We start from the raw sequence: 13,724 nt of genomic DNA on the forward strand, positions 1-13,724 counted from the left end.
TTTATAACGAACTACGGTTATAACCGTAGTATACTGTATTTATCTCTATTTTGCCATTTTGGCCTAAAGGTCAATTGATCTTGTTGCAGAAATCATGTTTCAATATTGCAACATCACCACAACATGTCTGTCGTTCATGTCGTAACGTCTTGAATTACCCAATTTAATATATTAATATACCCGTGAAGATCCGGGGTAGATTGGGGCGGTCGGGTAGCCTAGTGGTTAAAACGTTCGCTCGTCACGCCGAAGACCCGGGTTCGATTATCCACATGGGTACAATGTGTGAAGCCCATTTTCTGGTGTCCCCCGCTGTGATTTTGCTGGAATATTGCTAAAAGCGGCGTAAAACCATACTCACTCACTCACTCCGGGGTAGATTAGATCTTCAGCAACCCATGCTTACCGTAAAAGGCGACAATGCTTGTCGTAAAAGGCGACTAACGGGATCGGGTGGTCAGTCTCGCAGACTTGATGCATGTCATCGTATCCCAATTGCGTGGATCGATGCTCATGATATTAATCCCTAGATTGTCTGGTCCAGACTCGATTATTTACAGACAGCCGTCATATAGCTGGAATATTGATGAGTGCGGCGTAAAGAAACACACCAAACCAAGCCCTTATAAATTAATATATTAAATTGGGTAATTGTCGAAGAGTTGCTGCATACGACAGGAAAAATAAACGTGTAGCACCGACCTAAATACCCCCTTTGAACCATGTTAATATGGCGTGTTATCTCTGCCGATTTCACACATGTCAAGGTTGTCACCGTCCCTATATCAGGTGATTTGTAGCCTGTAATTGCACTTGATAATATGACTGTCTGCCCCGATAACACCATATCAAGTCCCGAGATATTGTGAAAACGTTTCCAGACATATTGTAGTTGAGACGGGATGCTGAAGGCGAAGTTACTATGATGTCGACAACAGTAGCAGCCCTACTCTTCGCCTTCATCGGCGGTGTTCTCGCACAGCGACCCAATATTGTATTCATCGTCGCGGATGATCTAGGTAAAGTCTATGAAAGATAAACCTTTTTCTAATGGGTTAGTTGTAACTGTTTCTTCGACTATCTCGAAACACAAGACAAACTGTCAGGCAAACAAAGTATACATCGATCTTGTTGGTGGCTAAAAATGAATCAAATGTTGATGTATTTGATACGGGTATTTTGGACCTCACGTTTGAAGTATTTCGGTTACTGTTTTCAGCCTAAACGTTTGTTAATGTTTGGAATCTTTTGGTGATATCCAATGTTATACTTTAATTTGCCCTACAGTGTATGTTGAGTTTTCAGACTGACGTAGTTCTGCACGACATAATAGCTAATAGATTTGGTTAGTTAACAGTCATTACGGCCGAACCAGTGGCTTGATTGAGTGAATTGGGTAAATGAGTTGTCATTAACACCGTAGTGGGCAGCATTTTAATTATTCGGAGCCCATTGCAGCCACGCAGGTGTGGCATGGCCGTATCCAGATCTTGGAGGAATTGTCAATACTACAGGATATATTGCCCTTCTGAAAATACCCCAGCCAGTATTAACCTCGAAATGAGACTGATGCAGCGCTCGAAGTAAGCAATGAGAAACATGGCTACAGTGTTTGTCGGACCATGAGGACAGAGGACAGAGGTCGTGACACTGACCTGTGTTAGGACGGCACGTTGCGGACAGAGGTTGCGTTTGCCTGTTGGCAGATTTAAAGTGCACCGGTTCAGTAACCTTCGCCAGTGTCCGATTGTTTCAGTACACTGTTGGTGATATGTCCTATGTCGTCACCCGTATAATCAGTTTTTGACGTCATGGTGCTATCTCCACCTGTAGGTCTTTAGAGGGCGAATGTCCTGGGAAACCATCCTGATTCACCTCATTGATGTCAGTTTGTTTGTTTGTTTGTTTGTTTGTTCTTTAACGCCGCACTAACTAATATTGCAGCTATATGAAGGCGGTCTGTACATTATCGAGTCTGGACCAGACAATCGAGCGATTGACATCATGAACATCGATCCACGCAATTGGGATACGATGACATGCATCAACCAAGTCAGCGAGCCTGACCCCCCGATCCCGTTGGTCGCCTCTTACGCCAAGCATAGTCGCCTTTTACGGCAAGCATGGTTTGCTGAACACCTAATCTACCTCCACGGGTCCCTCATTGATGTAGGACCCAATGCTGTCATTGATTGTGGAATTCACTAAGGGGTCCAATATGTTTTCCTATTTATATTTTATACCCAGGACATCATGATAGGAGAAGATTATTTTGTAACCTTAAGCCATCCTCGTATACCAGGAGTGAGTAAGGGAATTAACTCCGCTTTGGGCCGTATTACCTTTATATCAGCGTGTCAGCTTCATGTGGGAGGACACCATGAAGCGATGTATGGCTCAGGCGTTTACCACTTAGGTGAAACCCACGAGCATAGGTTTGGTGCTGACAAAACTAAAAACATAATCGGGGCAAACAGGGATTTGAACCCACAGTCATAGGTGTTTGGGGTGTCCAAGGGACTCTACAGTGAATTGCGGCGCCCCAGACGACTGGACCACCCTTGTCCCTCATAAAACAGGATGACTGTTGTGCAGGTTCAAGCAATGAAAGCTTCTATTTTCTTCAGCCATTGTTAGTGGCGGGTGCTGCCAGTCGGGCAGGACATCCTTACCCCTTTGCGTGAACACCTAGTGTCATCACAGATTTTCAGTGATCCATTCATATAATTATCACTGCTATTGTGTCTTAAAGGCCCAGTGGAATCTCTTTCGGTAGACATATAATATGACAAAATATAATATTTTAACTATCCAAGTCTACAATTTTCATCTTGTTGTTTTTACAAACCAGGGTAACATAAAAGCAACTGTCGTGTTAATATACATATAGAGCTATCAAACACAGAGGTCCGTCAGCAGATGTTTGTTGTTGCAGGCTGGAACGATGTTGGCTTCCGGAACGGTGACATGCTTACCCCTAATATGGACAAAATGGCGCGAGATGGTGTGATACTGGACAGGAACTATGTACAGCCGCTGTGCAGTCCGTGAGTGTCATTCAACGTCTATTTCTCAAGAATATTCAAACAGTTCATCCAATGTAACATGTTGAACTCAGCATATACTGTCGGGCAAAAGTAAGTCAGATACTGTTCAAACGATTCTTTACAAACGCTGATGGTGAATTTCAAAACTCTTACTTCGATTCACAGCACACAGAAAAAACAGTAATTCATAATAAACTCACTGCACATGACGAGTGTCTGTATGTTTCAGCTCCCGAAGTGCATTTATGTCTGCGGTTTTCCCTTTCAAATCTGGTCTTCAGGTAAGTGAGTGAGTGAATGAGTGAGTGCATAGTTTTATGCCCCTTTTAGCAATATTCCAGAAATATCACGGCGGGGGACACCAGAAATGGGCTTCCCACATTGTACCCATGTGGGGAATGAAATCCGGGTCTTCGGCGTCACGAGCAAACGCTTTAACCACTAGGCTACCCGACCGTCCCCTGAAGTGATGCAGGTCCTAGACGTTTATCACTTTGGTGATAACAATGGAGTGAGTGAATGAGTTATATGCTAAGTTTCGTTGAACAGTATGTATGTTGTAACATGGCGCGCCAGCATAATATTGGAGGAAAGCTGAAAAGGATTTAAAATACTTACATCCTCCTTGGCATGTATGTGTAATTCGAACCACTGACTAGATGATCATGTCACAACTAAGGGAGGCAACTTGACCATCCGAGCCAGACTGACGTATTTGAGGGATCTTAAAACTATTTAATGCAGGCACTTATAATTATCGTTAAAGAGTTATCTGTAGTATAAAGTTATACAATATTTTATTATGTATCAATAATATTATTTAAATATTATATACAAGCAGCAGAAGAAAGGGACCGTGCTTCATATGAAGTGCTGTAAATGTTATAAGAATTGATAATCCGTATGATTATATGCACGTGCAAAATGTGAATCACTACCTTGGAGTCAAGAAGATGTCTTCATGAATATGTGTTGAAAGTTAATTTAATTTCAGAATACATTATTGAATTTTAAATGAAGCACAGTCACTGTTTTTTGTAAGTATATCATGAATGTATTCTTTTATAATATTTTTTTCTAGTTACATTTGTTATGCATTATATGATAATACAAGAATCGTTAGACTCCAGTAGCTATTATGAATAGATAAATATAGATATGAGCTTTACCAAAAAACGGTATAAAACGTCACACACGAGACGTCATCTGACCTGGTCGACTGAGAGTTATCTCACATTGCAGCACGAAGTGATAGGTCATAACCAGGCTGTGTGTTTCCAACTAAACTACACACTTCTACCCCAAGAGCTGAAGAAGTTAGGATACGCAACTCACATGGTGGGAAAGTAAGTTGTGGCAGACACCATGACCGTGTTGTCATGTGGTATACCTACGAGACACAACCAAGGTTTTGGCTGGATTTAGCACGAACGAAACTAGGATAGTTGACGTGATAGTTGACATGAGCCTCCTCACGTTAGTCCAGATCATATAACACGATACACATGGTGTCACACCCATCCCTGGCTCTGCCCATCCCTCATCCCTATCCCCACGAGATACAACTAAGGTTTGGGCTAGATTTACTGATGGCAAACGAACGAAACGGAAGAGAATGTACGGGACAGTTGACACTATCCAATGGGCATATGGTAAGAGTAACCTCCCTTTCCAGCATCAAGTCATTGGAGCTAAACAATCAGTCTGCCTGCCCCTCAACTACACCATCATCCCACAAGAGCTGAAGAAACTCGGCTACGCCACACACATGGTTGGCAAGTGAGTACATAATCTTAACACCTCCCCAACAATCACGTCAAACAAGTACGAAATGACTTTGGCTAAGATGATAAGGAATGATTGACTTTTCCCGAATCTTATATTGAAGACATCTATATCCATATGTCTCATTCTTTACTCATTAAGCAATCAGTGAGAATTGGGTGGGGTGGTGGTGGGGGGTGGGGGTGGGGGGGTATTGTTCTTTACCGTGCCAAGATCGTGGGCTCGAACCCAGTTTCACTCCGATTATAATCCTTGGTAAAGTGGTAAATGTCTACCTCTCACAGGCTCTAATATTTCTGTTTACTGTTTAAATTGGCTCTCACTCATAATGAATTCTGTTAATAAGGGACAAACCAAACTCATTATCATGAACATAGCAAAATTTACGTTAACGTGACACTGATTAATCGTATACTTTGAAAATGCTTCGTTTTCTTTAGTAAGAATACTCACAAGAATTTCCAACCACATCATTCAAAATACTTCGAAGATCCATCGAAATGTTAATACAGAGATGTTTGGAATAGGTTCCATGTAATATCCAACAGTCTGACAAGTGACACATTGTCCACTCCAGATGGCACCTGGGTTTCTGTGAGTGGGGATGCACACCAACATACCGGGGCTTCGATACTTTCTTCGGCTACTATAATGCATTGGAGGACTATTACTTGCATAATATTTGTAAGTACAACACTAAACTCATCCACAATGGGGGTATGTGTTCTACCCATGTCAGGAAGTAAACCAAACCACATGACAGACTGACACAGGTCGACACACAAAGTGTCTGAAAAGGGGGCGGGGCTTGTACCACCTGAATCCCACTTGATCCGGATACACACTTGACTTGTCTGTCTAGTCATTGGTGTGGTCTACTATTTCTTTCACTACGCGGTATATATTGCACTTTTGTCTTTTGGAGGATCAAATTAATTATCAAACCAACTGAGAAAACTAAAATAAACGTTTATTTCCATCCACTTAGCACGGGAAACAAATGTACAAGTCAAAAGATTCACATGTTTACATATATCGTCACGTGTCACGTGTTTCAGCCGGGTTTTTAGACTTCAGGAACAATAAGGAAGCGGAATGGGATTACCAAGGGACATATTCAGCGGTAAGACTGGTTTACATATGTTGCATTAAGTTTAAGAGTTAAATACAAGGATATCTAAACGTCATTCTGGGTGATATCTATCTTCAGTCTAATATCAGTAATGTGCTTAATCGGGTCTATCAACGTGGCAAGTCACATCGCGCTGGTTTTATTTGTTCTTTTGTGTGTCGTTTTTACGCCGCACTCAGCAATATTCCAGCAATAAAACGGCGGTCTGTAAATAATCGAGTCTGGACCAGACAATCCAGCCTTTGACATCATGAGCATCGATCCACGCAATTGGGATACGATGGCATGCATCAACCACGTCAACGAGCCTGACCACCCGATCTCTTTAGTCGCCTTTTACGGCAAGCATGGATTGCTGAAGACCTATTCTACCCCGGATCTTCACGGGTCCATCGCTTCTGTCACTTTGTTTTCCTTCTGACCTAGAAGTGTTTGGTGCTAGACAAGTAGACAAGGGGCCTCTACCGATCAAAATCAGGCCCATTGTATTGTCCACAGAAAGACTGGCATGTTGCTGTCAGTGGGGGTTCGATCTGTACTAATGCTACCACTTGTTTCTGCTTCCTCTCCCGATCCAGTGGGTGTTCACAGAGAAGATCGTTGACGTCATCAACACCCATGACAAGAGCCAACCACTGTTCCTGTATCTGCCCTTCCAGAACGTTCACTCCCCGACAGAGGTGAGACATTGCTTGGTACAACGCCAGCTGAAGAGGAAACAGTTCAGGAACATCTTGTCATGTGACACTCCACCTGCCCAACTAACAGTCATGGCAAGATTCATGTCGATTGGTCACAATTTACTGATAGCTCCGCTTTTGTGATGTAGTTCGATCTAGCAGTCGATATTTGATTATCCTATTACTAAGAGACATAATAGTTACAACGTTTACCCAAACTGGAAATTCTCTGTCCTGTGGAACAAAGTACACCGATAGTACCAACAACCACCTTATACAGATTACGTTGCATATAAACAAAGCTAGTTTAATATCTGGTGCCTATATAAACTGGCGGGCAAAATAAACTATAAAAACATGTTAGGTAGGAGCTATAAATATAACAAACGAAAATGGTTATTCGGTGATGTCTTTGATACAGGTATCATAGTTGTGTTTCGACGAATGTTTTCAGCCTAATGTGGTTTTGATGACGTTTGTAATTATTTGGGCAGATTTAAATTTCAAGTGTATACTTTCCTTTGTTTAGATGAAACGTGTTCATACATGTATTTTATATTTGTACAAAATATGTTTCTGGGGGAATGTATATGAATATGGATGTGTCATGTGATATTGATGTTCACATATTTTCTGATACTGGTGTTAATCAGCTGCTGAATGATAATATTGATGGGTTGTTTTCAAATGCTATATGACACATATGTTATTCACCTGTTATATAATATACGTACGTAGATGATATTCACATGCTATATTATATAGATGTTATTCGCCTGTCATATTTTGTAGATGTAATTCACCTGTTATATGAATAGATGTTTTCACCTGCATGCATATTTTGTTCACAATCAGTATAATCTGAACGCCACTATGTTGCAGGTCCCCAAGATATATGAAGATAGGTTCCCACATGTTGTGAATAAGGGAAGGCGTGTGTTCAGTGGTGAGTATTAACCGTCCTTGAGACATATGACCAGCCAATACATGATAACCTTGATGTAAGCCTTCTTGGGTCGCCCTGTGATCTTCCATGTTGCATCTCCCTGTGTACAGTTACGTCCCTTACACGTACCAGGATTCTCTGGTCATGGTTTAATTCCAATCTCAGATTCATAACGATTATGATCCTTGGTGACAGCACTATACCCGAGCTGATCGGTTTCACCAATCACGTTGACGCCGACTACCCGCTTCCTGCCATTGATTAAAACTAGCGCATTATCATATGAACAAAAAATAATGTTCAGGCGGCGTTTAAATCTAACACACTACTTCTTTGAGTAGACATACTGATATGATAGTACGCAATTAGTTTAACTGATTCGAGATGACGACCAAACAGAGGATAACGAGGTATGCATTACATACAGTGGAACAGACAGGACAGGAAGCCAGATCCTTTATCAAGTGAAAACACATGTTGGAGGTGATTTGCATATACCGTACATACTCTTGAACCAATCAGATGTAATGACTTGCATATACCTCCTCATGAACCAATCAGATGGGATGACTTCCTCATGAGCCAATCAGATGGGATGACTTGCTCATGAACCAATCAGATGGGATGGCTTGCTCATGATCCAATCAGATGGGATGGCTTGCTCATGATCCAATCAGATGGGATGACTTGCATATACCTGCTCATGAACCAATCAGATGGGATGACTTGCTCATGAACCAATCAGATGTTGATTTGCATATACCTACTCATTTAACATGACCGTGTATCATGGACGTTCAGATTTCATATTTGTTCAAACCGTGTGCAGTGATTCAGGTTGATACGACAAATGCCATTGTACATGTATATTGTTAGCGTTTGTCATCTTTATGAGGATATTTACAACATTGCAGGCATGGTGAATGCCCTTGATGAAGCTATAGGGAACGTGACTGACGCCTTGAAGGAGAGAGGGCTGTATGACAACACGCTGTTCCTGCTCACAGCTGATGTACGTGACTCCCTTTGTTTGTTGTTCAACGCCGAACCCTGAATATTCTAGCTATATGATAGTGGCCTGTACATTATCATAGACCAGACAAAACAGTGATTGATATCATGAGCAACGTCCCACAACCTCATGTACGATGACATGACCAAGTCACCGAGCTTGACCCGTCGATCCATTTAGTAGATCCTTTACGACCAGCATAGATTGTTGTTTAACGCCTCACACAGCAGTTTATATGACGACGGTCTGTAAATAATCGAGTCTGGACCAGACACTCCAGTGATTGACATCATGAAAATCGATCTACGCAATTCGGATAAGATACCATGTCAAAGATCCCGAGCCCTTTATACTCCATATTCCATATATATTATTTGTTATATTATTATGATATTATTTGTTGTTGGCATTTTGCAAAAACTGAATGACATGTTGTACATTGTGGTTTGAGTTGTAAGTGTTGACATGTACCTTGGATGTGTGTTGTTGCAGAACGGAGGGGAGATATTCAGTCACGGCAACAACTGGCCCCTGAGAGGAGGCAAGCACTCTCTGTGGGAGGGGGGTACGAGGGTGACGGCGTTCATGTCTGGGGCGGGACTCCAGAAGACGGGCTACACGTATGATGGGTAAGATAACCTCTAAAGAATACAATTACATAGCTTGAATTGTGAAAACAGCCTGTCATGTATGTTGCTGGTTGATGTCATGTATGTTGCTGGTTGATGTCATGTATGTTGCTGGTTGATGTCAAGTATGTTGCTGGTTGACGACATGTATATTGCTGGTTGATGTCATGTATGTTGCTGGTTGATGTCATGTATGTTGCTGGTTGATGTCATGCATGTTGCTGGTTGATGTCACGTATGTTGCTAGTTGATGGCATGCATGTTGCTGGTTGATGTCACGTATGTTGCTGGTTGATGTCATGCATGTTGCTGGTTGATGTCACGTATGTTGCTGGTTGGCGTCATGTATGTTGCTGGTTGACGTCATGTATGCTGCTGGTTGATGTCACGTATGTTGCTGGTTGGTGTCATGTATGTTGCTGGTCGGTGTGAGTGTTGTACAATGGTCTATGTCATCCTGAGATGTGTAATGGCGTCCACTTAAACCAACATAGAGTCAAATAGTTATATAAATACGCATTTACTTTAATACGTTACATGATTCTGAAGTCATGTTTTAAACGAGAATGTAGTTAGACTTTCCCTCACGTCTCTTTTTAAATAATCAGCGTTACTTTCTGTTTAGAATGATCCACGCTGTAGACTGGCTACCGACTTTGGTTTCCGCCGCCGGAGGAACGCCGGGTAATTGTGATAACATACTGTGTAAAATGTATGTGTATACTTAATGAAACAAAATAGTCTTGCCAGTAAGTATTCAAGTTCTGAACAGGGCTTACAGGTTGGTTTGTGCAGTGTCTATTTTAACATGCTGTCCTGCCATGAATCTCGCGTCAGTTCAAATGTCTACAATGTCATGTTACTTCCCCAGATCCAAATGGAACCGTTCCAATCCAATCGTCAATATTAAATTGACCACCAATGATGATTATTGCCCCTTGTTTAGTTCCCATCCACTGAAACATCCAGCCATGTACCCACGATGATCCGTCTTGTCACAGTAAAGCTACTGTGTGTTTATATGATGCAGTGACCGACAGAGACGGGATAGATCAGTGGGACTCTATCCGGAATGGCCTCCCGTCCAAGAGAACCGAGTTCATCTACAATCTGGACTACCTTGTCATACCGAAAGAAGGCCAGGCTGGCATCAGGTAAGATACTGAAATATATCACAGGAAGTAAGTAGATCAAGGCAAAAGTAAGTATACCGAGTTCGTGTTTTGTGTCATAGAAAATTGAAAGAACTATATTCGGTTATGTCTATTTAACCAGCACTAATTCCTGTAGCAGTTTGTAAAAAAAATATATGGCAGGGTAGTTTTGTGTAAATATAAATTGGTACAAAGCTAGGGTAAAAAAATGAATTTGCAAGCAAATGATCCCTACCATGTTTGAAATGAAAATTTGCGCCGAAAAGATAAGATAAGATGTCTGACATAGCCATGAACAGTTGTTTGTTATGCGAAAACATTTTTTTTATTTGACAAAGTTAGAACTCGAATTATTTTTTAGAAATATAAACGTACAGAAGTATTCTAGTGCTAACTAAGCTCCGGTACAATTCATTGTTTTATATAAGTATGATATATTAAGATAACTTAAGATGCTTTCAATTGAAAATTAAGCATATGATAAAGTAAACTGCTCCTCAATTTTTTAAACCTGTCGTCCGCAATCAGGATACTACCTTCGTCAAGTCAGTTGACCCCACAATAGACGTAAGGCGTGCGCCTTTTCAATTAATTAAGCTCCCAACTCTGCAACTTTGCGAAATATCTTGCAGTATGTTTGTATGTTTTGTGTTGGGTTTTTTAAGGATGGGCAATTACAAACTGCTGCTTGGTTACCCTGGACAGCAAGATGGCTGGCACCGTCCCATGAACAACACTGAAGATGATAAATACGAAGAAATAATATATGACCTTGACCCTGATAAAGAACAGTTATTTGATGTAATAGGTGCGTGTTTAATTATCACATCATCACCCAAATGAATATATTTCATACAGATCTATATATAAAGAATAATACCTCCATTTAGTAGAGGATGAATGCCATGTCATATTGTATGTAAGAAATATATTCACTTGAGAAATACTTTTTTTTACCTCATTACAGAAATAGTATAAAGGTAATACTACGTTTGCACATTTATTTAATTCCTGTGATATTAATGTACTACGGTGGATAGCTTTATTTATATATGTAAATTATTTAAAATGAAAATGATATCGACAGAGATGTAATACTCTGGACACGTGACCTAATGTACTATGTACTAGGGGCCATGTGGCCTGAATTACGAAGCCAACAAACAAACAACAAGTGATATACAAATCAACAAATGTGTTACAAAATTAACTAGGTTTACAAATCAATACAAATTACTGCACAGCAATTACAATGACAGTACACAATAGAGTGGTAGTACAATATTCGGTGGCAGTGTATAATATGATGGCATTGGTCAGTATCAAATACGAAAATACAGTGGTGATTGCAAAAATCGGTGATAATATTCGCCCAGCGGCGACAGCCGTCAAGCTTCCGAGACGGGCCCAGGCAGGGAATCAGGTGTGATGAGCGATCCTCACACGAAAACCGGCCTTGATGTGATGATATGTGTGAGAGATGCGAGAGGCATGCCCTTGTCCCCTTATATACAGTCTAACTAACTAATGGAATTTTCTACACATTGCCATCATCAGTCTAGCGGCATTAGAACATTACAAAATATTCCATACAAGTCCACGGTATTCCAGGAGTTTACTGATGTCACAAGCATCTAAATATAGAACTTCCTGGAGAATAATCATTGTCCAAATACAATTCAAGGAACGTCTACCGAATCATAACAGAAACAATGTAACACAGTTACATTCATTGTTGAACAATAACATACTAGAACGATGTCATCCTACTTCGCGTAGCTAGATGCTCACGATATCGATCACTTGACCCAGTCAAGCTCTCACCAATGATTGTATCCGTTCCAGCGGACCCTACAGAGAGACATGACCTGTCCTCCCAACTACCAGACGTTGTTGCAAAGCTGAAGTCTCGCCTTCTGGAGTACCGAAAGCAGATGGTACCTCCCAACTTCCCCGACCCCGATCCACAGTCCAACCCCAGTAATTATGGCAACGCTTGGACGCCTGGCTGGTGCAAACTCTAAGAATGTGTCTCTTCATAATTCTTCATGTCGCGTAACAAGCTTGAACAAGACGTACAAGCCTTCATCATCAAAACATGTTTGCAATCTGAATATACATACAGTAAACTACGGTTATAAGGAACTCACAGGGACCACTAATTTTAGTTGGTTATAACCGTAGTTCGTTATAAGCATATACAGAATATGTACAGCAAATGGTCAGGACAAACAAATAAGTTCGTCATATCCGTCAGTAATCGTGGGCGTTATAAACGTAGTTTTCTGTACACGCATGTTTGCTTTATCATTAATCAGTGTGGGTTGCTTTAAATGTTCAATGTACTAACGGAGTGCCGTTATATGCGACTGTAGCAATACATAACAGCAGTGATTTCAGTTATCGTCTGTGCATCTATAATTTAGTTACTGGCTAAAATTGAGCGTGAAATGAACGAACTCTCACACACACACAGACACAGACACACACACACACACACACAGTGTTGTTAAACAAAAATATTTCTTATGCGTTTCTCTGCACTTATACACAGCAGACGAAGAAATGTAATTCAAAATTAACATATTGGTTTTTGAATCAACAAATTCAGTAAAAGCTATGTCGCGTCACTGGTCACTGGTCACTGGTAACGACTCCATTGTCTACAGGCTGCCGTCGTACTGCAGGAGTAACGTTGAGCAACAAACTAATAAATACTTACTTTTTCTATACAAACTGTGCGAGTGGTGGGTGACACCGGAAGGGCAGCACGTGCTTACACTTTTAGCGAACACCCGGTGTCATCCTTCATGTTCAGTGAACCATGTCACATACACCTTTCACCACTATTTTGTCTTTTACTCCCAATGGAATCTGTGTCGGTGGACAATTACGGAAATATTGACAATTTATTCTCTGGTTTGACCAGAAATTATTGAGAATTGTTCATAACACTCAGGGTCTCACTATTTACCATATCAAAAGTGTATGTAGAACTTAGTCTGACGTTGCTTCAAGGGAGACAACTCCGCCTGTCATATTTGTAAAATACAACCAGAGTTGTCTCCCTTGGTAAACAAGCCAGTGCAACGAACACTGATATTCTAAAGGACATCTCCTTCCAATAGCAATGCGAAGGGTGGGTATTCCAGAAAACCAATGATCCCAAACAAAACAGAGCGAAGCATTCTCGGGAATGGTATAACGAGCTGGATGTAACACTCCTGGAATGGCTCAGCTAAGGTCCGGGCCTGAACCCGACTGAAAATATTTGGGGAAACATGAAGGACAATGTCAGTCAAAACAAGGCAAAAGGTGAACAGGGCTCACGTGAAGAAA

At 41.1% G+C, this 13,724-nt stretch overlaps 1 protein-coding gene across 1 annotated transcript; it reads left to right on the top strand.

Annotated features, from left to right (window-relative positions):
- The first annotated feature begins 922 nt into the window (after positions 1-922).
- On the top strand, positions 923-12,639 carry LOC139473204 (arylsulfatase B-like). The gene is made up of 14 exons (XM_071255727.1): positions 923-1,019; positions 2,936-3,047; positions 3,277-3,328; positions 4,723-4,826; positions 5,410-5,516; positions 5,891-5,955; positions 6,543-6,644; positions 7,527-7,590; positions 8,505-8,602; positions 9,095-9,231; positions 9,857-9,915; positions 10,262-10,385; positions 11,051-11,193; positions 12,231-12,639. Exons 1-14 carry the CDS (start codon positions 923-925, stop codon positions 12,407-12,409), a joined length of 1,443 nt encoding a protein of 480 aa, XP_071111828.1. The 3' UTR covers positions 12,410-12,639.
- Positions 12,640-13,724: the final 1,085 nt, after the last annotated feature.

The sequence above is a fragment of the Haliotis cracherodii genome, unplaced genomic scaffold (assembly GCF_022045235.1).
Source record: "Haliotis cracherodii isolate W230 unplaced genomic scaffold, xgHalCrac1.p SCAF_27, whole genome shotgun sequence".
NCBI lineage: Eukaryota > Metazoa > Mollusca > Gastropoda > Lepetellida > Haliotidae > Haliotis > Haliotis cracherodii.